Raw genomic sequence first — 26,424 nt, forward strand, 5'->3', positions numbered from 1 at the left:
CATTATTCCCACCTTTTCTGTTATTAATGTAATTATGAAGTACATTTATTTCTAGCACACCACTATACACTACTGGCAAACAACTATAAAAATATAAATATTGGGCGATCTTTCGGTACAAGTACCATAACTGCCACGTGTTAATGTTGGATTTGGTTTTACGATGTGTCAACATACAGATAAATAACAAACCAATATTTCACCACCAGTAAACTTTTCTCCACATCAGAGACTATTCGTTAGAAAGTGCAGCCACACCAACAATCTTCCACATTTGTAACCCGGACATTTAAACAAATTACCAACGATGATGATTTTCGGCGACATCACGCAGCCTATCAGCTTTCATACATTTCTCTCATGTTTACCACAAAATATACTTAAAATAGGGGTACGTCTTATGCGTGTGTCTTATATGCCGGCAAATACAGTAAGTATGAACGTGGTCGTGATCTAATTTATCTGTATAATGATAATAATCCGAATGATTTATTGCGCAAAGTTCGATTGATTGTTTATGAAAGACGATTGTTATGAAACGGAAATGAATGTCAGATGATTTATTAGTGAAATATGTAAACAAAAATATTTAACATGTAAGGTAAAATAAGAAAGGCCTGGGAATGCGGTAAGAAGTTTGCTTCCAATTACATGGTTTCGGGTTCAGTCCCATTGCGTGACATCTTGAGCCAGTGTCTCCAACTATATCTCCGGGCGACCACTATCTCGCAAGAGGATTTGGTGGAAGACGGCGGCAACTGGAAAAAAAAGTCCGTCTCATGTAAAATGCATGTATGTCTGTGTGTGCGCGCGCGCGTCCACACACCACTTGACAGCTGGTGTTGGCTTGTTTACGTTCCCGTAACAGAACACTTCAACAGAAGAAACCAGTATAAAAAGTATCAGACTGTAAATAAATAAATACTGGGGTCGATTTGTTCGACTAAAAACCCTTCGAGGTGGGTTTTTCCGCAGATCGCAATCCAATGCTGGAAAAAGGAAAGGGGAAAAGAAAGAAACAAAAATGCCGAATAGTATCAATTCAACGCAACCGACAAATGCATTTTTTTAATTATTATTATTATTATTATTATAATACGATCTAAAGGGTAATGAACTTATTTCCGCATACCGTTCATAAAGTCAGCTTTAAAAATGAATATGGTAGAACTATCATGACGTACAAACGATATTATTTATATTATTTCCAGCAGTAAATTTTACGACAGAAATTATCCCAAATCTCTTGCCGAGAGCCAAAAGTGAGGGCAATTCAAACCGCTACTCTTTCCGGTTCCACCTAATGTCTCTGTAACGAAGATGGCGCCCATCTATAACTTTATACAGGTAGGTGTTAGTGTAACTAATTACTATTTTTTTTTTTAAACAAAATCACATTTACACGAAGAATATACAACAATCTAAAGTATTTCCGAAATGCTTTTGTTTCAGGTTTGATATTAAAAATAAATCTAATCGTTACAATTTTAAAAGTTATATATCGGAAATATTTTCGTAATTACGATTATTTTTATCCCGTGTCATTAAGAGAATTGTGTTGAATTGCCTTCTTTTGCACGCGTATTATATACCCAGCAGTCTCTAAATATTACCTTTTGTTAAACTCTGTAGAATACGAATTATATTCTACTTTGCAGGGTTTTTTTTTTCTTTCGCGAAAGATTGTCTGTTTAGTGTTTCGACATCTTCGGTTAATTTTGGAAGAAGCTTGAATACTGAAATACCTGATTTTGAAAATGCTCGTAAATATGTAGTGAGGTTCAGTATGGAGATTTATGTGGCGAAATACAAATATAAACTTGTTTTGACATCAAGTGTTTACCCACTACCAAAGTTGTGCAACACAAACTTTATCCAAACCAAGTTTTTATCCCGTTAGTCATTGTTTTTTTTTATATGCAATAAGCCTTCGAATACACAGCATTTATTGCATCTTGACTTTTTTTTTTGGTGTGTGTGTGTATGTTTAATGCCGGCTACACTTTTATATCTTGAGCGAAACGAATATGCAAATGTTTAAAAGTTACAGTGTTTAAATTTCTAATTTTAATTGCTGCACTTTTTTTTGTTTTTTTTGAAGTTATTAAATCACGAAATTATACACATATTTTGAAATGAGTTTTCTATTTGTAATTTACTTTCAAATATGGCTGTGTGGTAAGAAGCTTGCTTCTCAACCACATGGTCCCGGATTCAGTTCCGCTGCGTGACACTGTAGGCAAGTGTCTTCTACGAAAGCCTCGGGTCGACCGAATCCTTGTGAATGGATTTGTTAGACGGAAACTGAAAGAAACCTGTTGTGTGTGTATATATATATATATATAGTTCAAATTTGCAGGAAAAAAACAAAACGAAGACACGTGAAGGAACAAACAGGTGTATTAGTTTATCGCTCGGGGAAAATGGAAAAGTCTTTGACGTTTCAAGCCTATGATCTTCGACAGAAAGGATTGAAAGGGGGGAAAAATGGAGAGAGAAAAAATATCGTGGGTGTGTGTCTTTTTATCTGTGTTTGACCCCCACCACCGCTTGACAACAGCTGTTGGTATGTTTACATCCCCGTAACTTAGTGCTTTAGCTAAAGAGATTGATAGACAAGTACTAGGCTTTAAAAAAATAAGTACTAGGGTTGATTCATTCAAATAAAATTTCTTCACAATTTCACGACGGAAACTGAAAGATAACACCACACACACACACACATATATATATATATATATATATATATATATATATATATATACATATAAGTTTTTGTTTTTATGAGACTAGTGTAATAACTTCAAAAAATTAGGATCTTCAGCAATTCAAAAAAGAAATCTGTAATAACAACATTTAATAAGTGACTATGTAACATTTACTCGGAAATCCAACTCTATTTTTTTATTTTTCCAAATTACTTTGGTTCCAACCACTAGTGCTTATGTTGTCTGACCCCCTTGACCTTGTGCATCTCTCCAAACCCCTAATTCCGCTTTCATATATGAAACATGCACACATAAGCAAACACACATACATGCATCTATGTGCAGCACACTCCTCACAGACATTCCTACATGCATGCTCCCACACATGTCTGCACACATATACACGTGTATGTGTATGTGTGTGTAGGCAAATCAATAATGAATGACAGATTCAAACACAAAAACCAAAAACCTAGTGGATGTCCACAGCAAATATTAATTAGACACTCGAGGAAAAAAGTTTCCCCACCACTTTGTCCCACATCTTCCTGGGTCTACCCCTTCCACATGTTTCCTCTGCAATTAGAGATCAGTAGCTTTTGATGCAATTGTCCTTATTCATATGCATTACATGACCATACCAGCACACTACATTTGATACCTTATATACCCAGTTTTTTCTTAAATCACTTATACTCTGTTATATATGCACACTGACATTATCCATCCAGCGAAGCATTCTGGCTTCATTTCTTTCAAGCCATTGCATATCACAGCACATGTCTCACTACTATGTAGTTTGGATTCTAAATATGTTGGTTACAAGAACTCAGCTTTGTTACACATGAAAATCAACATACAGATAGCAGACCTATTTAGGATAATGAACAATGTGTCCCCACTATGCAAACCCTATGAAACAAAGAAATGTACAGAAATTCATGCACTGAATGCAATTCTCTGGATATGCTCAGAAAGATAGGGTTCGGGTATACAGGGTCTAGAAAGAAGTTAGATAGCATTATAAGTAATGAAAACCAATAGTACCTGCCCTAGATATAGATATAGAAGTAAAGACTGGAATAGGATACAAAGAGGTTGTGACAAAGCAGAGTGAACACGTGGTACAAGACTGACAAATATCAAGGAGTGATGTTTGTAGAGGCCACAACCCATGGAGAACTAGCCCATAGATTTAGGAGAGCTCTGAAAGAAGCTAAACTCAACATTAAGATCGTCGAAAAGCCAGAGAGCTCCATCAGATCAGAACTATGTAGGACATGCACCAATGATAACTGCTTGGTATGTAAGATGAACTCTAGTATTAACTGTAGAACTAGAAATGTAGTGTACAACATAAGGTGCATAGCGGGTGCTTGTAAAGACAAGAACGTAATATATATAGGTGAAACATCTAGAAGCATTGCAGAGAGACTAAATGAACATTTGAGACAATATGACAACAAAAAAACAATCTTCCATACTCTACCAACATGGAGGCACACTGGGTCAACTTGGTACCCACATTTTATCCAAGGACCCAACACTCAGATAAATACAGGAGTACAACCTCATTAATGAAACATCCCCAGTACTAAATAGGAAATATACATAGGTGTCATACCCCAATACCCACAGTTTATATAGTCACACAAACCCATACACAGGCACACACAAGGAGACAGGGGTGCGCACAGATACACACACACACGTATACAAAAACACGAACATAAGCATGAACACACAAGCACATGGATATGCAGAATGCATACATACAAATGTGCACACATGCATACACATAGCTGCAGAGTACATACATACACACATGTGCCCAAACAAACAAAACAAAAAGAATGCAGTAGGCAATGAGTATAGCGAAGAATTCCAGGTAGAAGTAGGGGTTCCAAATGAAGTGACTAATATATAATGATAATAATAGATGGATAATGGTTCATTCACTACAGCTGTTTCCAACAAATTTTTTAATTGATGATCAGGGATATTATGTCATGTGAAAAAAAAACGTTTTCATCAGGTGAATATACACAATTTACACATTTAAAACATTCCAAAAATCACCAGTTTATACCACTTTGTGATTCCCTGACTAGTAATAGTTAAAAGAATGAATTAACTTGCTCCGGTTAGTTGTCAATATAGGAAAAACATTACGGTGACAGGAAGGGATGAGGAGAGTATTTATAGCAGTTGAAAAGTTAGAGGAAAGGGTATAATAATATTCAGTACAATTTCTAAAAGACAAAGCAATTATGCTTAATTTATAATCTTTAAGAGACTGGATGACAGATTTAGACAAAAGACTTTAAAAGATAATGAGAGAGGTGAGTGGCGGAGATACAAAATAAGGGGTTAGACCTTGATGCCATGTTCTGACTTCTGAGATAAGGTTACTTTATTCTATCTATATTTTTATACCTTAAAATTTTCATGTATCAGTATTATTTTTGTGGGCTTTATTAATTTGATAATGACTTCTCTCAGGTGTGTCTGTGTAATACATAAAGTCCAAAATTTTTATCTAGTTTGTAAAAGATGATCAAACATTATAGATATCAAAGGCATGGCAGTTTGGTTAAGAAGTTCACTTCTCATCCATAGGGTTTTTGGTTCATTTCCACTGCATGGCCCCTGGAATAGATTTTTCTTTTATAGTCCAGGCTGACCAATTCTTCATGAGTGAAATTATGCAAAGCCTGGTATGTTCATGTTTGTGCATACACATCTGTCTGTGTGTATGTTTACATTCTGCACACAAGTGAGCTACAACAGTTGAAATTTAATAATTCTTCTTCAACAAATTATTTGATAGCTATGCACTTTCAATGATGTAGAATAAAAACCCTTGCTTGCAACAAGAAGGGCCTCAAGTTGTGAAACTGTCTCATCCAATCCATGCTTCGTAAGGGAAATGGACATAAAACAAATAAAAGAATATACTTATGTATCTATTAGAATTACATCAACAGCCTTTTTTATGATCACATTTTATGTTTTACTATTCTATAGAATTCAATTTAATATATTTTTTCCCAATGTTACTTGTTGACCAGTAGAAGTTATTTACTAATAATGTCTAGTGAACTTAAATTCCTTTACATTAAAAAATTGCTACTTTCAAACTCCAAACTGTTCCTAAGTATTTATCATAAAAGCTGTTGATAATATTTGTCCCAAAAGTTAGACTCTTGCTGAATGGCATATCTTTTTGTATATCTATGACAATATCAGCTTCCCTTTTTAAGGTGGTTGTGTGATTTGAGGGAGATTTGTCTGCCTTTTACAGCTATGTTGAGACTCCACAGCAAAACAGTATAAAAGATGGCATACATTTAAAAATATATGATTTTCTTCTAAGTGCCCCCAATTTAATATAGAATGCTATATACTATTCTACATGTGTGACTAACAAATCTGGAAAGTAAGCAAGCTATGATGTGGGAATCTCTTTAAAAAGTATTTCATCTTGCTGGACATCATCTCCCCTTTTGTAGGAAGAGAATTCTGATTTGAAATCTTATTTCTTTAATAATAATAATTTTTGTTTTCTTCAGTTTGTCATTTAGCATATAACATATACTTCCATTTATGTTTTTTCATTTCAGTTTCTTCCATGAGTGGATACTTTCTAATAATGATTAAATATGAATTATCTAGAGCTACAACAGGTAAATAGAAATTTGATTGCTAAATATAACTTGAAATGGATTACAAGTAAATGCATTTTTAATACTCATCACATATATGCTATTTTGAATAAGTATATAATTTCAAAAAATTCCACTTTTAAATTGTTGATAGTCTTTAAACCAAAATGTGTTAAATAACATTTAATAATTTTTAATGACAATCTTTATTTTGTATTAACATTCTTGTAAATATTTTTTATTTATTGCTTTCTAGGAGGAGCTCGAAGTCTTGGAATCCATTTATGTTGGAGATGACTGTTTTAAAAAAATTAGTGATACAACCTTTCAGTATAAGGTAATTATATCTATTGGCAACATGTTTAACTTTGCAGGGAAATTTTGAATAGGTAAACACAAGTTTCAGTGCTTATACCAGGACAATGAATTTAAAGACAGTATTTCTAGTTGTGTACTTGCAAGAATAGCCAGGAAATTAAAAAGGCATTTACTTTATATGTCAATTCTTCCTGGCAGTCATTTTTACACATGCATAGTTAAATTTGTGCCTCTTGTTAGACTATTTACATTCTTAATTTACAACTCTTTGTAATAACGGCAGGTTTTGATTTGCGACTATTATGCGCAACTTTTGTTACCCAATTAAGAAGTGGCAAACATGGAGTTTGAAGTTTATGCCCAATCTTAATTAACTTCGCATCTCTAATGTACTTGGTAAATGTATGAATGGTGCAAATCCCATGTTGCATTCATATTTCTCACATTCACATTTTCTATCTTCATTGAAAATACCAAGTTGTAAAAGCAAAATGGTTGCTCAATTTGCAAGTAATAGCAACCAAATCTCTTTGAGATGCCTTCAAAAAATGAAGATGAATTGGACAGTTCTAGATATACAAGGAAAATGGACACATATCAGCTGGAACACCTTTACATCAGCTCTATTCTATTATGGTTAAACATCTACTTGTAGTTGCCTAGTATACAAAATAGTTTCTTATTTGGCAATATTCTAGTTGTTAAGTTTATGATATTGCTGACTATTAACTTCATCTTACAATGTCTATAATAGGGATTCATAGCTCAAACTATGAACCCCTATTTTCAAGCTCTCCAGGGTCATATACATATCCAGCTACATATGTTAACTATAGCATTAAAACAAATTAGAAAATTATAATCTTAATAACAATGGCTTCAACTCATTTCAGATATTTTAATAGTCTAATTATTGTCCTTATTATGTTTTCTCATTACTTATGTAACACTCTTGAGATTTCTCCAGTCAGTTAGCTTGTTAATTCATCTCAACAGTAAATATACACAAGGGCTGGAAGATATTCTTCTACACAAGTGACTGAAACAATCCTTTTAGGGATATCCCTTCACATCCTGCATACAACAAAATCCCAATGACCCAACTACCCTAAGTAGTTCATACACACTTGTGCTGAAACTGCTAAATCAAAAAGCAACGCTTGAAATTTGCCCCCACCCCACCCCTCCAAAAAAATTTGGGTGGTCTATATTCGACAGTACATCCACAAACTAGTATCTGATCCATAATAGATGACTTTGTGCATTGTACAGCTTTCAGGCTATCATACCTTCCAAATTACAACCAAGCCTTTAGGTCCTTTGTTAAAAGTATTTCTACCAACTTTGCAGAATCTGCTTTCTCTCCACTGCGCAGCATATATATTTCTGTGAGCAAAGAAAGCCTTGGCCTATGCTGCTCGTTTTGCATTGAACTAATTCCACACTGCTTTTACTTGACAAACCTCCTTCAAGTCTATAAATATCCAGGGATCAATGTAATCAACTGGCCTCGCTCTCTTCTTTGTCAGCATAACTAAACTAGTGTCCATAATTATCCAATATCATTCTGTATACATAAATATTTCAACAAACTATTTCAGCTGCATATCACAATTGCTTTAAACCAATAGCTGTATCATTGAAAGTACTGGGATAAAGGAATAGAATATCAAAAGCAAAAAATGCTCATAAGAATGAGCAAGAGGAAATTAAAAAGACTAGGAGTAAAAATAAACTGCTGAAAATGAGAAGAAAAAATAATCTCTTACAAAGTGAATTGTAATTCAAGCTACCCATGCCAGCATGGAAAGAGTGACATATGGTGATGACAATGACAACAAAAATTTCTAAGTAATAAACTGGTCATGGACAACCTGCAGCCTGCTGGACTTTCTAAATGGCCTTGATATTTTTTAGTAGTGTAGCCTACTTGATGATGAGGTATGTCTCATGTAGCCCACTTCCCAGAAAAGATACCCACACCTTTAATAGACTGAGTGTTAAGCGTTTGTCATATTTGATCAGATAGTGCTTGCTTTATGCTTAAAAAAACATTATATATAAATATATTTAAATATTATAATTAGTAATTATTATGCTATAGTTTAGATAATTTTGTAAACTTTTGTCTAGAGCTGAATTTAAGCAAGTAACAATCTCCTTCGATATGGTAGTTTCTCTTTGTAAAGATATAATTTTGTAATCAAAATTAAGTCAAGCAACTTAATCTCACAGCCAATTTATTTCAAACAGTATCTCTTTAGCTCTCTTTTTTTTTCTTACTTTAGTGTGGTGAAGATGGAACATCTCATTCCCTATTGATTGAAATCAGTTGGGGAGAAAAATATCCTGATGAAGTTCCCTGTATTAATTTGGATGCTTTTTATAATAATCATTTGTAAGTAACTAAGAATTTTTGTATACTCTTGTGACCAAAGAAAACATTTAATTTCATATACATGTAATCTTAGATCACTACTTTTGTGTATCAATATACAAATGAAATTTTCGTTTTTGTATATTTTTTCATATTCTAAGATGAAGTACTTTTCTGAAAATTGCCTACCATTTGTGTAAAATAGTTGTTATATATCCTCATAATATTTGCTAAAGATGTTTAAATAACAAAATGGCAGAAGCAGTTGAGAATTATTCCAAATGATAGTACCTAATTACATTCTTCTACTTTCTGAGTTCAAATCCTTCTAGAGTTGACTTTACTTTTATTCCATCTGCAGTCAATTGAATCAACTATATTCCTCTTTAACAATTGATCTTGAGCTTAAATAAAAAAGTAAATAACTATTTGTTTATCATAGAATAAGAGTCATTTGCTAAATAACAAAGATTTCTTCATAGATTTTAAATATTAGGTATTTGTATGGGTGTGTTCTGCAGAATATTTAAAATATTATATTAATTTTCATTAGACTTTTGACAGTTCAGCATACAATATGTAAATCAATCTTTTCGAGTTACTTAGCATTTGCAAATTAAATGTGTAAGTAATTAGTTCTGTGTACCCTATATTCAGAATACAAACTTACTGTTTGATGTTCTGTGCAGCTAAAGATCAGCTATATGTGAACATGGATTTCTTCATGTAGTGTATGTATATATTTCAATGCTAAAATTATCTACATGAAACTGTTGCCATTTAGACAAAACAAAAAGATATGTCAAACAATTACCAATTGTTACCATTAAGTATAAAACTTAATTTAATGTACATCATTATTATGTATAATTATAAAATCTACACGAGCTGGCAGAGTCATTAGCACACTGGGCAAAATGCTTAGCGGCACTTCTTCCATCTTTACATTCTGAATTCAAATTCTGCCAAGATTAACTTTGTCTTTCATTCTTTCAAGGTTGGTAAAATAAGTACCAGTTGATCACTGACGTCAATGTAATCAATATACCCCTCCTCCCCTAAAATTACCATCTTGTGCCAGAATTTGAAACCAATATTTAATTTTTAAAGGTGGTGCTTCAGTATGGCCCCAGCCTCTGGCTGAAAGCAGTAAAAGAATAAAAGAATATGATTATGCAGATCATTAGAGGTTAAAAAACTTTAATCTGATCTTTCGCTGCATTGAATAGATTATTCTTTTTGTTAACTAATTTTTTTTGTTCCTCATGCAAAATAAATTTCAAGAAAAGTATTAAATTTGATTAAAGAATAACCATTAGGGTTAATGTTCTTTATTAAAATACACACCTCATTTTAAAGCTTGTTCAATGTTTGCTTCTTAGCTACAGAAGCATTTTCTATTTAAAATACTTTGTAAATGAAATTATTGATATTATTGAATGATCTTCCAAGAAAATAAATCCTAGAAATCTGTTTAAATTATGTAGAAAATTGTTTTGAAATACATCAAAAGTTATGTTTCAAACTGCAGCTTTATGTAAAATAACACAAGAAGATTTTTGCATTCCACCCAGAGCTAAAAACACTCTCTAATTAAACACTACATTTTTTTTTATAACACCATCTAAAATGTATTTCTACAAATCATTTCATCTACTACAATTTATGGATGTAAGTCTTCCTTAAGAAAATAATAATTCATATAAATCTAATTGTGAAAGAGCATGTATTCATATCCTAGAAAACATTTGCAAAAGTTATGAAATTTAATTGATATAATTGCTTTCCTCTGGCCAAAATTCTTTTCAAATACTGTTGTATACCCGTGTTAAAATTCTTGTTAATTACTTCTAATTTGTATATGGAATAGATAACTTTTCCATGCATTATCATTATTCAATAGACTATATAAGTTGGTTGTGTCTTTTCTCACATTACTTTCTACTTCAGAGAGAAACAGTGCAAAGATTTCCTATTTCAACAAATTAAGGAGAAAGTAAGTTCTGCAATTTTTTTGTTATTTCATATTTATAAGTTGACAGCAAACTATACTTTTCATCTCACATATTTTCTGATACGGATTTACAAATCCAATGGGAGAATAAAAGTTGTGAGCTTATGGGGTTGAATATCTGATGAATCTTACAACACACATTGTCTTGATGAGTCACATGATTAGCAATAGAAAAGAGAGAAATTATAAAATTTACTGTTTTGGCTTTAAAATGTAGAAACGAGCCAACAAGAACAACATTCATTTGATTCTCTTTTGCTTTCTTTCATTTGTCCAGGGTGCCATCACTAGGGAACTCTCCAGCTCTTTTTATATTATTATATACAACAAATTAATTATTGCAAACTATCCTAGCAATCTAGCTTCCATTTCTTGCATCCATTGCATTATTTACATACTATCAAGTTACTATCTAATTCTCTAAAAAAGTCAAATATTTTTAAGGATGACTGTTTCTGAGTTAAGTATTTAATGTGGACTATAATGGACTTCTCAGTGATAAATCAGAAAATATTAAGTGAATGAGGGTTTAATTTTTTGTATTATTAACTGCTCTGCTTGTAAGATGCAAAACAAATTATATTTTAGAAAAAGTTTTACTTATAGTTGGGATTTGATGTGGCTGGACATTTTCACATCAATGTTGCATTTAAGAATGTGCCCCTGCTTCTATTTACAGGGTTGGTCAAAAGTCATCTGACAGTAAATCAAAACTATTTAAAACAAAAAAATGATAAATAGCCAAATACTGAAAAAGAAATGGTGATTTTAACTCGCAGCATTCAATTATTAAACATTCATAATTGGAATGAATAAATAAAATTGAACATTTTATTTCAAGTTACGCATTTAAAAACTTGCCTGTAAAATTAACAAATTTCTAAATAATTAATCATATTTAGTTATTTTAAGTTGTTTTTTTTTAATCTTGATTTATGTGTAAAGAAAATAGTTTAGTAAACTTAGTTAAAATTCAGCAAATGTAAGTGGTTACCTAATTTTTATCTGATTGCTAAATATAACTTGAAATGGATTACAAGTAAATGCATTTTTAATACTCATCACATATATGCTATTTTGAATAAGTATATAATTTCAAAAATTCCACTTTTAAATTGTTGATAGTCTTTAAACCAAAATGTGTTAAATAACATTTAATAACTTTTTTCTTCAGTCAGATGAAATGTTAGGGTGTGCAATGACTTATACACTTTTTGAATGGGTTAAGGAGAATATTGGCATGTTGATGGTTTATCAACCAACTACTGTTCTTGTGCCTGTTACTGCTGAACCTGAGGTAAATGTACTATTGTTTTTATTTTTAGTAATTTTTCATTCTGTAATAAAGATCAGTCAATTATGGCGTTAACTTTTGTCTTAACAGTTTGGTTTTGTTTTAACCATATTAAAGTGAAATTAAATACATCTGTAAAGTTAATTATAAACGGCCATTTGTGTTTATGTATCTACCATCTCTTTACAACATAATCATAATCATCATCATCATTTAAATCCATCTTCCATGCTGGTATGGGTTGTATGAATTGACAGAAGCTGGCAAGCCAGAGAGCTGCACCAGGCTCCATTGTCTGCTTTGGCATGGTTTCTATGGCTGGATTCCCATCCTAACGCCAGTTACTTTAGAAACTGTACTGGGTACTTTTTATGTGACATCAGACCAGTTAGCTGCCCAGCCAGAGAGTGAGTAGTACTGAGAGAAGTGGCTTTGTGTCAGGTGAAAATATAATAGACAGGCAGCGATGTTTTACTATAGGGGAGATACTTGGCTAGCCCTATGGGAAAAGAAAGGAGTGGAAGGGGAGAGTTTTTGAGTAACATAGACACAGGATTTATTATTTGTAAGTAGTACTTGTTCCATCAGTGTCTTTTGCCAAACCACTAAGTTACAGGAATGTAAACACAACATTGGTTGTGAAGAAATACCCATTGCTGATGTAGCAACCTTCCTCAATTATACTTTCTCCTAGAGAAGACTGTCTCGTCTATCTCGACAATCTTCCCAGGACCACCTATTACAACTGGGTTCATGAGCAAGTCATGTGCGCATACTTCTCGCACATAATTGTTATAATCCACAGCTGCACTGTGGCTCATCCCCAGTTCTTCTACACAATAACGCACTGTAGTCAGTTCCTTGACCCAAGAGTACAATAAAAAATGACTACAATCCGCAGAGGAAGTGTGGTACCTTCTAGCCATGTCCCCTTTCGGACAGACACTCTCTCACAGCAACCTTTGCGACTACACCGCCAGCAAACATTCTTCTCTACCAATTTCTTTTTCATTAGGTGCCCTTTTCTACAATTTTTAGTATTGGGTATAATACCCTTTTCTGACAAGAAAGCTTCAACATCTTCCTCCGTTTTTATTGCATCAAACAACTCACCTAGACTAACCATTTTCAAAAAACAAATTAATTAACAATTCAAAAAACAAAGTAAACCTAAAAGCAATCGAAAATACTTTAACAATTAAGAAAAAAAAAATGAAAGGCTAAAACCAAAGCAATCGAAAATAGTTTAACAATTAACAAACAAAATAATTTTATATACACGCGTATCTCAAAACAAACAAAATAAACTGACAAAATAATTTTATATACACACATATCTCAAAACAAACAAAATAAACTAAAAAGCTAAAACCAAACGAATAATTTTATACACACGCTTCTGTCATAAACAGCAGTGACAAACTAAGTAGACACCGCAGGAAGTTGTTGTTGACAAACAACAGCAGTAATTGTATTCACCTCAATAGACATCATTGATTGGTTGAAATTGCCAAAATGCCAGAAATTTAACAACAAATAGCTTACAAACTACAAAATTTTCTCAAGAAAGCCAAGAGAAAAAGATGTTTTATGTAACACATTCTACGAAGCTTATAAGTGTTTAGTTACAAATAACTATTTTTTAAATGTGCTAGTCAAAGTGAAAAGATCCCTAGAGCTGTGTGTGATAGTGCAGAGTCTTACCGAAACACATATGGTCTTCCATTGCATACACTGTCTACCCAGGGCTTAACAATTATTTCCAGGACCTCAATGTAGGTGGCAGAGTTAACTCTAAGGTCTTGTGGAAAGAAGTAAGGAGGCATCACATGTCCTTCATTACTAACAACTCCTAAAACTATGACAGTTGTAGGAAATTTTGTATGCATAACATTCGGAACTTCAGAATGGTCTGCACATAACCATCTGTCATATCTTAACTTTTTGATCTTGTTCAAAGTTTTTCTCATTTGAGAAAAACCAAATCAAATCTTGTGCTAGATTTTTCAGTTTGTTTAAGAGCCTTTTAGATCTGGTGTAGTGGTTTTCTAAATCTGATGTCTTCATGGACAACATTTCTGACTGTTCCTTCTGACATATGGAGATCTTTTGCAATTGACCTTCTGGGATTGTAATCAATGGTCTGTTGAACTTACTGGATAAATTCAGGTGTTCTGATGATTTCAGAGCATTTAGAATGCTTTTTATGCTTTGATACTGGTGATATGTTTCCATCTTCTGTCTCTAGCTCCTTACAAACTTTGTAAATGAAAGATCTGGCAACTTTTAAAAATCAAGATATTTCTAAATCACTCTACTCAGCCTTTATAACCACAATAAGAGCATGCTTCTTCATTTCTTGAGTAAGCTGAGTGTCTACCATTATTATTTTCTGAAACAAAGATTATACAGAGTTAGCAAAAAATGCAACAATGACTCAAAAAAGGTATGTCTTCAAATACTTTACATACCCTGTATGTATAAATGTATGTATATGTTAATGCAATTGAAACAGACAAACATGTTTAAACAATCAAATGATTAAATGTTCACATAAAATTCAATGATAGATAATAACAAAGTAAAGGTTTGGCGAAGAATATAACAAATGTACATTATTGAAAGTTCAGTCATATTGAGTTTTTATAGAATACATGAACAAGAGAGAGAAGAAGTCCCTACAGGGAAGTCAACCAAGCAGAATACTAAACTTGACCAAAGCAAAAATAGGTTCTTTATCAAAATAAAGTGACATCACAAAACCTACAACCAATCAAAACTTGTTCCTATGTACAGGGAACCAACCAACCAACCAACCAATCAAAACACTAATAACAAAACAAAATGTATTTTTTGATCAAATACATCCACTAGAAAGAATAAGACATCATCAAAATTATAACCAATCAAAAATTACATCCTTTCGCGTAAAACCAAATATATATACACAAAATATTTGTTGATTCCCAATAAACACCATGGAAAGTGAAGAGACCAGTGCACAATGAAAAAGAGAACATGTGCAACAACAAAATGTAAATAAAACTTCTTTTACTCTCTTACCCTTTTTCTTAACTCAGTATGAACTAACTTTCAATAATGCACATTCGTTGTATTCTTCGCTGAACATTTACTTTGAGAAGACCTGTCAAATGAAGTGAGATCGTAGTCGTGTCCGATGCCGGTGTTTTGTAACTGGCGCCCCTGCTGGTGGCACGGAAAAAGCACCCATTACACTCTAGGAGTGGTTGACATTAGGAAGGGCATCCAGCTGTAGAGACCATACCAAATCAGAGTGGAACCTGGTGCAGCTTACCCAGCCTAACAGTTTTCGATCACACCATCAAATTTTTGCCAGCATGGAAAACAGATGTTAAATGATGATGATGACATACATATATATTGGACCGCTGAATTCTACACATTTTTTTTCATTCTCTCTCTATTTATTTCCTCTTATTCCTTTCTGTTGAAGAACATAGGCTCGAAACAAAAGACTTTTCCATTTTTCTCGAGTGTCAAACTAATACACTTGCCTTCGTCTGTTATTTTTCTATAAATTTGAGCTATACATACATCCATACATAGACACATGCATGCATACATACATACGTACGTACATACATACATGTGTATGTGTGTATATATATACATATATATATATTTACCATTTACTGTCCTAATGACCATAAGGAGAGATATAGCAGGTGCCATTTCACTCTCAATGTATTCTTGCTTAAAATAAGTTTTTTTTATTTCTTAATCAAAATATGCAAAATAGTAATTGAATAAAATAAGAAAACTGATTCTACACTTAAATAAATTGTTTATTTTTGTAACTGTTCTGATGTGGAACACTATCTCACTTGTAATAGAATTTAAATTGGTGACATTGATTAGTACTTTAGCATCATAATCACTTTTCAAGTGTTCATTACAAAAATTAGTTTTAAAGAAGGAATTGCTAATTAGCTATTTACTTGTAGTAATAATACTTTCGTGTTTTATTAGAAAATTGTGCTCTGTAAGACCCAGCTTCAATTTAAAGAAGACTAGAAAGAGTAATGACATCTTTTATTGTCAGAAACCTAAAACAGGCAAATGAAAATATACCCAGTTAGTGATAGAACAATGCTAATAATACTCACTATTATTGTTAGTAGTTGGGTGTCAATAAAATAAAGTATCAGTCAAGTACTGGGGTTGATGAAATTGACTTGCCCTCCTCTCAAAATTTCTGACCTTTTGCCAAAATTAAAATAAATTATCATTAATGGCATTATTTTACTGGTGTTAGCATTTTTATAATAAAAAAATGGTTTCATTCATATAATAGAAACATTTCTGAAAATGTTTTCTGTGAACTGAGACACAAAATAATTTCTGAGTTTGCTTGCATTTAAAATTGTCATAAAGTGCTCTTTTTCTCTTGCTGAATCTAGAGGAAAAGCAGTGCCCATGACCATTGCAGGCCCTCCAAGACCAATGAGTTTGACAATATTAATGTTCTGTTCAAACTGTTGAAATTTAACACCTGTGGGGAAGAAGTTCCAGAAGATTCTGGGGAAGAAATGGTTGGATATTGTGGTTAGTGTAGAGAAAGTGGCAGTTGGATGCACCAAGGGTGTTAAGAAGTGAAGTGATGAGTGGATTTTGGATGCTTTGAGGTGGAGGTACAAGACCAACCAGCTCTAGTAAAAAAACAGAGAGAGAGGATCCTGTGAACTAGATGTTGAAGTATGTCTACTAGTGATGGAATGCTAATGAATCAAGCTGTCCTTAACATATGATGTCTGTGCATTTGCGGAAGAAAACACTCTTGATAAAGCCATTTTATAAATGCACTTCATTGGTTAGAAAACAAGAAAAAAAATTAACTAAAATATTTTTTTATAAGAAAAATTATTTTCATCTTTTTCAAGCCTGCTACTTTACCTGTTTCACTTCAACAATTTTATTTCTAATCAGTTTAATAGTAGGAGAATAATTAAAATTGCTGAGATCAGATCGCAGGCTGCTGAACCTCAGTGAGGAAATGATAAAACACTAAGTCAATGACATACTGTATGATTTCCTGCTCGTGTCATTATGGAAAATAAGAGAAATACCTTTCAGAGATTATACTTGAAGGTCAAAAGAAGACTTGAAAAGTAAAAGTAACAGTAAAATAAAAAAATAAATAAAAAACTGGAATAGTATGATTTATGTGATAGATCGATCTCAATATTGCTAGAGGATGGTTATCAACTTTCTATGCTTAAATATACCCAGATTTTACTAATAACTTTTATTCTGCTAGTAGTAATGCAATACCCAAGTTATTCAATGAGCAGAAACTTAAAATACGTATATAAGATATAAAATGTCAATAACCTAACAATACCACTATCAAATTTTAAACATTGATTGTTAAGTGTACAGAATTGCTAAAGATTTTAATTTTCAAAGTCTGGCTCAGTAAGTAGTTTTTCATCTTTTTGTTGTTTTTTTTTCTTTTTCCTTCAAGGTTGAGAACATAAAAGAGGACAATTCTAAACAAGAAAAACAGTGTGAAGTAAAGAAAAAAAAAGAACAACTAACCAAAAATCAAAAGAAGAAATTATTTGATAGAGTTGGAAATCAAGGTGAAATTGTTCGTGGCTCCAACTGGGTTGATGTTATCAAGCATCTTAGTCAAACTGGAAATAAGCTGCATACAAATTAATTTCTTTGCCTTATCATTATAAGAAAATGTGTATATTTTAAAAAAAGCTGCAATAAAGTTGACACATTTGTTTTAAAAAATTCATTGTTTCAGTGTTTTACAGAAAATACTTTTAAAAATGTTAACAGGAGAGTGTAAAGAGATCAATATAGTTTGGCATTATAATCATACAATATTTATTTTATATGTTTATTTTCTTATCCTTGCGGGATTTGACTTGTTACCAACATGTTATCTTTCTGTATATCGTTTTTGAGGCTCAGGGATTGTAGTCAGGTTTGGTATATGTAGAGATGAGGTTAACCAGAAGGAAAGGGCTGTGATGTCAATGGTTAAGGGGTCCTACCAAAGCAGGAAGCGGGAGAGATGTGAGGGAAGCAAGACCAGGGTTGTCTTTTTTTATCAGCCTGGGGCAGTTGTGGTGAGCAGAATGTATTTTATTCCCTGCATTTACAGATCCTTCATACTGTATTATACCTTTAGGTCAATTATGACATTTTTATCATTCAGTATACCTCTTATCCAATTACATTAATGCCCCATCTTACATATTTGAAGGAAAGGGACATCTATAGGAAGTTATCAGAAATTATTAGGTTTGTACTTTAAAGAAATGTGAACATTTAAACTGTCTATTTGGAAGGACCCATTTTAAATTCTGTTGGATTTTACTCATAAGGTATTGGAATCGTACATATATACCATTCTGCCTAAAAAATGGATCTACAACTTTAATATCCCTACATATCTCACATCTATCTTCTTTCCTCCACCTCACTCTCTATTTTGTATCCTATCTAAATTAACTATTACTTAACCATCCTCTCACACTGTCTCCGATGAAGGGATACAATTAATAAATATCCTGGAAACAGCTGTAAGACCTATCTAAAAATGTTCTAATATCTACACACTCTTGGTTTCTTTATCTCATTATGTAAAAAATTCTTATAATCTCATTATGTAAAAAATTCTTTAAATAATCAGAAAATTGAGAAAACTTGATCAACAAACTAACAAATTGAACCACATTGGTTGATTATTTTTTAAATGTTATGTCATGTTTTGTATTAAAAAATGATTGGCCCTCTTCTGTTGACAAATCTGGAACAGGAGAGTAGACGTTTTTTGTCCATTTTGGCAATTTCATAGCAATATGTTTCTGCAGTAATGGTTTTTCTGGGTGTTAAGAAGTTATAGTGGATGAGTCCAGCAGTACACCACCAAACAGTCACCATAACCTTCTTTTCGAAGAGGTCAGGTTTAGGGATGATTTTGGTCCAACCACTGCGAAGAATGTTTTTAATTATTGTACAGAATCCACTTTTCATCACAAGTTAGAATACAGTTGAGAAATGGATCAGTCTGGTTACGGAGAAGCAATGAGCAAATTTCATATCTGCACATTTTCTGATTTTCATTCAAATCGTGTGCTACCCATTTGTCGAGCTTTTTTGATTTTCCGATTGCATGCAAATGGTTGCGGGCAGTTTTCTGGCCAACTTGAAGTTCTTTTGCCAGTTCTCAAGTGGTTTTATGTGGATCTTTCTCAATGACAGTCTTTGATTGACCATCATTGATGACAGAAGTGCATCCACTATGCTCATGATCTTCAAGGCTCAGGTTTCCACTGTGAAATCATTTAAACCATTTTCAAGCTGATCACTCATTGGTTATTTCCTCACCAAACATTTTGTTGATATCGTAAGCAGTTTCAGCTGCTTTACATCCTTTTTTTGAAGTTGAATAGCAAAATTGCTCGAATATTGTGCTTTGATAGTTCCATTCCAGATGATTGTGAACAATGGTGAAAAAATATCAATGTTAATTTATTGGTGCATTTGGGCAAGTATATATGAGCATGATCAGAAAATTGTAAAAAAATGTCTCAAAAAATTCAAAACTCTGCAAAAATCAGGTACAAATTCTTCATGGTTCAAAATGTTGCTTACTTTTTACTCAACCTGTACATTTTACAAAACCATTCAAGAGACATTTTCTTTGCTTGTCAGTGTATTTTTACAAAGTCTGCTCTGAGCAAAGCATTCAGTTGTACTTTGTTTACAATAATCATATTCTCCAAAATTTTAAATAATGTCTACAAAAGATCATTACATAGATCTTTATCAATATGAAAATATTTTGGGGTGCACACCCACGTGTGTGTGCCTAAAGGTATACATTCATCTAAAGGAGTATACAAAGAGTCAACCATGTCTATATATGCACATACCTGTATGCATGCATACACACAAGCCTATATACGCACACACGCATGCACAAAAAAGGATCATGCATATGTCTGCAGGGATACGACTGTACATAAGGAGTCGGTGACAAATGTCTCCTTTTGAGTGCCGCATGGTCGCCCCTAATGAAATTAGAAGCCAAATACATGATGTAAAATACAGTGCCAAAAGGAATGAATGAGGACAACAAACCGTTCTACTGTTGAGAGAGAAGACTTTATTTACAATGTGTACAGAGAGAGAGTGTGTGAGTGCTAGCGAGGTGTTGTGTATGTGCGCATGCGACAAGTGTCTGTGTTCGTGTGTGTGACAGAAAGTACAAATAATAGTGTATGCACATAAAACAGAAATATAGTGCATAAGATAAATGTCTCAGCATATTGAGTTAAGATGGAATTAGTTTACCAGTTCATGAGGTACACGATAGCAAGAGTTCTATAACAAGATGTTGGAGGTCATGAGGCAGATGCCAGTTGAGGCACATGTGCAGCGGTTGGGGCCTCAGTGCCATGCCGAGTCTCTTGATACAGATACTTCTTCAGGTAGACTTTGTCTGTTTTACCAGGGTGAATATTCACAAACAGCGTGAGTTTAAACCTGTGTTGGTGGAGATGGAGACGATGATGGTGATGACAGTGGCAGAGATGGAGAACATCCTGTCTGTCGCTGGTATATAATAGCGTCTTCATGGCTGGCTGGCTGACTGGTCGTCTGTCGCTCGAACTGGAACATGGCTGAGTAGCTCCATGGTCAGTGACTAGACCTTAGAAGGTCTAATGTTGAAAGACATAGAATAGTGAATGCTGGCCTATTTATAACCTGTGGTAGGCTCAAAATGAAGGATCAGGGAAAATGTCACGAGACCTTATTCAAAGGCCATGATTTGTTGGCTTACACACTGGTGCGAAATAAGTAGAGAGACAAACTGCACTAGATGCCAACCAATCAGAGCAGTGGACACAATAGTGTCAAACTAGCCAAAGATGGTTGTAATCTCGAACAAGATCATTCCTAATGTGTCTCTCAAACAATGAGGATATCAGATACACTACATGTCTATACACAAGAAAAAACAGGGTTAAAAGGCAAAAATACAGGAAAATGTGTAAAAACACTGAGTAAAACACGTCTATATACACACATACTCACATGCAAGCTCCATTTAGCGGGCACAAATTTTTATCCCTGCATGAACAGCTGGTTTCGTATTGTGGTTTTTGTGTGCTGTGTGCGATTATATTTTTAAAATTGGTAGTTGAGCTGAAACTGATTTTTTAAAAATATAATCGCACGCAACTACCCTCTTTTTCTTTAATCATGTGAAAGTATTACCAATGGGTTAAGTAATGCGATGACAAGCATAACAAATGATATACATGGAAAATAGAATATACCTGTCCATCGGATTAAACATACAGCCACTAACAACATACTGTATTAAAACTGAGCAAAACAGGGTTGATTTAATGAGATGCCCCATATAACATCACCTGACATGAAACGTCTGCACTGAGTGATGCACCAATACTACTTGCATGATATCCCAGTTGCAAGGGATTGATGCAGGATTGGTCCAAATAATTGTTATGAGCGATAAAGTTTCTCATATATTCCATTTTCTGAATCTACCATTTGTTATATATATATGTATGTATGCATGTAAAATATATATTAAAACTGTCACTAAATGTGACTAGGGTGTTATAAACACCTACATTACTAGAAATAAGAGCTAAAATACTCTAATTGTTGTAGTCAATGCACATATACACTAACAGGGACCTTAATGATTCAAAAAATACCAATTGAGAATTCTTTATACTGACATCAGTTTCAGCAATTTCCATTGCTTCATCACTTAAGACTGGCTCGAAATTTGGCTATTTTCAGACTTGCTCCTCTATTAGCATATATGTTTTGTCATCTAAATTAATGAATGATTTAGTGATTTGTTAATGTGTGTACAAAAAATTAATATATACAGCAGTTTGCAATGTTTCACTTAAAAGGTGAATTATAATTGTCACTAAATGTGACAAGGGTGTTAGAAACACCTATATTGATAGAAATAAGGGCTAAAATGCTCTAATGCTGTAGTCATAGATGTAAACATATACATAACAGGGACCTTAATCGTCCGAAAAATGCCAATTGAAAATTCTTAATACTGACTTTAGTTTTAGCAATTTCCGTTACCTCATCAGTTAAGATTGGCTATTTTGGGATTTGCTTCTCTATTAGTATATGGTGCAGCCTCCTGGCTTCCCAAACCCCGGTCGAACCGTCCAACCCATGCTAGCATGGGAAATGGACGTTAAATGATGATGATGATGTTTCTATCATCCAAATTAATAGATGATGATTTAGCTATGGTGTAAATTACTATTATATCGGAATTTAATAGGAAAAAAAAAACTGGTGGTCTTGCACATATATATACTGATACACATCTCCAAAATGGAACTTAAAATTAAAAAACAAAAAAATTGTAATATATGTTGGTATATATGTATGCATGACCAACAATCTTACTTTTCACATTAAATTCCGATATAATGGTAGTCTAAATCAGCTGAAAGGTGTTTGTAGAATATTTTACCAAAAAGGGATATCCATTTTCCTTAAAAAGGAAAAAAAGATACCCTTCCCCAACCCCTAAATCTAAAATAGATTGAAATGCAATAGATCGATACGAGGGCCATAATTATGGGTGACATTTTCATTTGACACCGCTAGAAAAAAATCCCATTTTCCGTAGCGATGTCGTATGAAATTGTCACCCATAATTATAACCCTAGTATCGATCTATTGCATTTCAATCTATTTTAGATTTAGGGTTAGGGGTGGGGGAAGGGTATCTTTTTTCTTCACAAACCCAATCTGTTTCTTAAAGGAGGGACATATTCATTATGCACAGAATGTTATTTACCTAAATGGACGTCAGCGATTGGTTAAAATTGCCGAAATGCTCGAAATTAAAGATGGAATATGTTACAACATATAGAATTTTCTCAATAAAGCCAAGAAAAAATGATGTTTTATATACATATTCTACCAGTATACGAAGTTTAAAACTTTTCAGTTACCTAGAAATTATGTTACAAAAGGCCGTTCAAAAAGATCCGAGAAAAGATGTTTTATAAACACATTCTACCAGTATACGAAGTTTAAAAGTGTTTAGTTACGTGGAAATTATTTTAAAAAACTGCCGTTCAAACCGAAAAGATCCAAGGCACCTACGCGAAAGAGATATTGCCTAAATCTAAGAGAAGCCACACGCAAGATTTTTTTTCCAGAAGGTCATATTATAGTGTAAGAAGAGATAAACTATCTGAAAAGATGGGAGCGTCGCAGAATAACTTGCATCAAACTATACAAGATAATGTACTGGTGTTTCATTTTTCGCTTTTCTCATGTGTTACTTTCCTTTACTTGTTCAACTCGAAAAGAACCAAAACAAAAGCAGCTGTCACGGAGCTCACGAAGATATCCGAAGTAAATTGTCGAGTTGTCACGGAAACAACCGAATGTTTGTTTTGATTTGTCGAGTTAAAACGAAGGAATGCGCCCTTGTTTTTTTTACTTCTAGCATGTTCACAAGTGCTTTTAGTTATTTCTCTTAGTGTTCCCCTTTTTTTATTCTGATACTATACTTCAACCTCCCCTATTACTTTTCCAACATCTACTAATGATGTTACTTAGTTGTCTGTACTATGCAAAAAGAATTACAAGTAAACAAACAAACAGAACAATAATATTTATTTTACAACGCAGCACACAGGAGAATTACAAAAGAGTCCTATAAAGGGGAAAAACTACCAACTTCCGGGTTAACTTGCCGCCATTTCATTTTAATCATTCATCATTTTATTGATCTTTTAACAACGTAAGTATTCGTTATATACATCCTGTTATGATGAAATGTAGTTATATCCCGTTCATTATGAGATTTTATTACAGTTTACATTTAAATTTCGTTATATATACATATATATATACACACACACGCACGCACAAACACATATGTATACTGAATTTAATGTAAAGAACTCAAAATTACGCGCGCTGCTTTCACACTCGTACGTTAGTCCGTTTGTAAACCGAAACGTTTACACATACGTAAAATATAGTGTGTGTACCTACATAGGTGTATATATATATATATATATATATATATATATATATATATATATATAATATATATATATATAATATATGTACGTGTATACAAATGTATGTTTACAACACGCAAAAACAAACGCACATTTTTAGATATATAAGCTGTACACATCTTTATATATATAATATATATATGGGCGGAGGTAAAGAATACGCACACCACCCGTTTTCGCAGTAACCCTAAACCCTAGTCATAACACCTAACCTTACACACCCGGTGTGCGTAACTTTACCTTCCCCATAATATGTATATATCTATATATATAATGTGTATATATATATATATATGTGTGTGTGTGACGCCATATATATATATGTGTGTGTGTGTGTGACGCCATATATATATATGCGTGTATGTGTGACGACATATATATATATATATATATTTAAATATATGTAATACAGTTGTACAAAGGTTGAATGTGGATTCGTCTTTTATGTATATATGTGTGACGCCATATATATATATATACATAGATAGAATTTGTATATATATATATATATATATGGTATAGGTGTGTGTATGTGCCTGACGCCATATATATATATATATATATATATATATATAGTGTATGTATATATGGTGTGTATATATGTGTGTGTATATATATTACACACATATTATGGGCTAATGCAGTTTCGCCCCTCCCCTTGAAAAATGCATTTTTTGAAAAAAATGTTTTCAAATTCCAACGTTTTAGATGTCAGACATTACGAATGTGCAAAAGAAAAATATTTTAATTTTTCCCCTACTCCCTATTAAAATTTTTGATTTTGTATGCTTTAAAGAGATCGTAGCGAATTGACGAACATGTGCCATTTTATGAGAAACAAACATTAATGTTTAATAATTAATGTTATAAAGTTTAATAAGGGGCTCAAATTTCTCCCTCTCCACCAATTTTAAATTTTGAACTTTTTCATCTATTTATGTATTTATCCGTCTATTTATCCCTGTCCGTTTTATTCATAAAATATATTTGTCAACTAAATGCGGCGGTTCTATAGGAGACTGTGTTAGCCCCTATCTCTTCATACACATATTTATATGCTTACTGAATTTAAAATTTTGAAAGCGTGGTTTCTTGCATATTCGGAATTCTCCGTCATCGTAGGGGAAAAAATTTCGAAAAAGTTCAAAATTTTAAATAGGGTGGGAAAATTTTCTTTTTGTATATTCGTAATCTCCGACATCTAAATCAACAAAAGATTCCGGAATGGCTATCGCCGGAATCCGATAGTGTTTTTTTTCCCCCAAAAGATGCATTTTTCAAGGAAAGGTGTGAAATTGTATTAGCCCCGTGTGTGTGTGTATATATATATATATATATATATATATGCACACGTGAATATATATATATATATTATATATATATATATATATATATATATATATATATTATATACACACACACACACACTCATACAGGGGATTCAAAAGTCGCCATACATAGGAATCTATCTTTTTATAAGAAACAGTTTTTTTTTAATTTAAAAGTCTCTATATGGTTACCATTGTTTTGAATACACATTGCAATGCGTTAACCCCACTCATTGTGAACTACTAATAGCACATCTGGTGATTCGTTCCTTCAAATGATTTATGTCTTTTATCTTTCCGCGATACCCCATGCCTTTCAAATGTCCCCAAAGATAGAAATCAAAAGGGGCCAGATCAGGGGATCTTATAAACAATTTCTTATTAAAAAAATTAATTTTTCCTATGTATGAAACAAACTTTGAATCACCCTATATATAATATATTATATATATATATATATACACACAAATTGAGATAGGGGTTGTCAACCCTCCATGGGATAACATATATCCAATATACTGCTAGTAAAGTACCCAACAAAGTTAATACATAAATGTTAAGAATTGTGATGCAATTAATTCATTTACTGTATTAT

General features: G+C 32.9%; 2 protein-coding genes across 5 annotated transcripts in view; both read left to right on the forward strand.

Moving 5' to 3' along the window:
- The first annotated feature begins 218 nt into the window (after positions 1-218).
- On the forward strand, positions 219-18,160 carry LOC115222583 (RWD domain-containing protein 4). Of its 2 annotated transcripts, none has more exons than XM_029792864.2 (8): positions 219-430; positions 1,212-1,347; positions 6,332-6,394; positions 6,630-6,710; positions 8,980-9,089; positions 11,019-11,064; positions 12,257-12,379; positions 17,883-18,160. In XM_029792864.2, the coding sequence occupies exons 3-8, from the start codon at positions 6,371-6,373 to the stop codon at positions 18,078-18,080; spliced, it is 582 nt and encodes a 193-aa protein (XP_029648724.1). In that variant the 5' UTR covers positions 219-430; positions 1,212-1,347; positions 6,332-6,370; the 3' UTR covers positions 18,081-18,160. The 2 variants fall into 2 exon arrangements, with proteins under 2 accessions (XP_029648724.1, XP_036367436.1); XM_036511543.1 differs by lacking the exon at positions 219-430 and adding an exon at positions 837-1,109.
- A 5,802-nt stretch (positions 18,161-23,962) lies between these two features.
- LOC115222470 (nuclear pore complex protein Nup98-Nup96) overlaps positions 23,963-26,424 on the forward strand; it is a 92,094-nt gene continuing 89,632 nt past the window's right edge. Inside the window, exon 1 of one of the 3 annotated variants that reach the window (XM_036511690.1) lies at positions 23,963-24,215. The gene's annotated coding sequence lies outside the window, so the exon portion shown is untranslated. The remainder of the gene's footprint in view (positions 24,216-26,424) is intronic. The other 2 variants (XM_029792686.2, XM_029792687.2) reach the window with 2 other exon arrangements.

This window comes from Octopus sinensis, linkage group LG20 (assembly GCF_006345805.1).
Source record: "Octopus sinensis linkage group LG20, ASM634580v1, whole genome shotgun sequence".
In the NCBI taxonomy this organism is placed as follows: domain Eukaryota; kingdom Metazoa; phylum Mollusca; class Cephalopoda; order Octopoda; family Octopodidae; genus Octopus; species Octopus sinensis.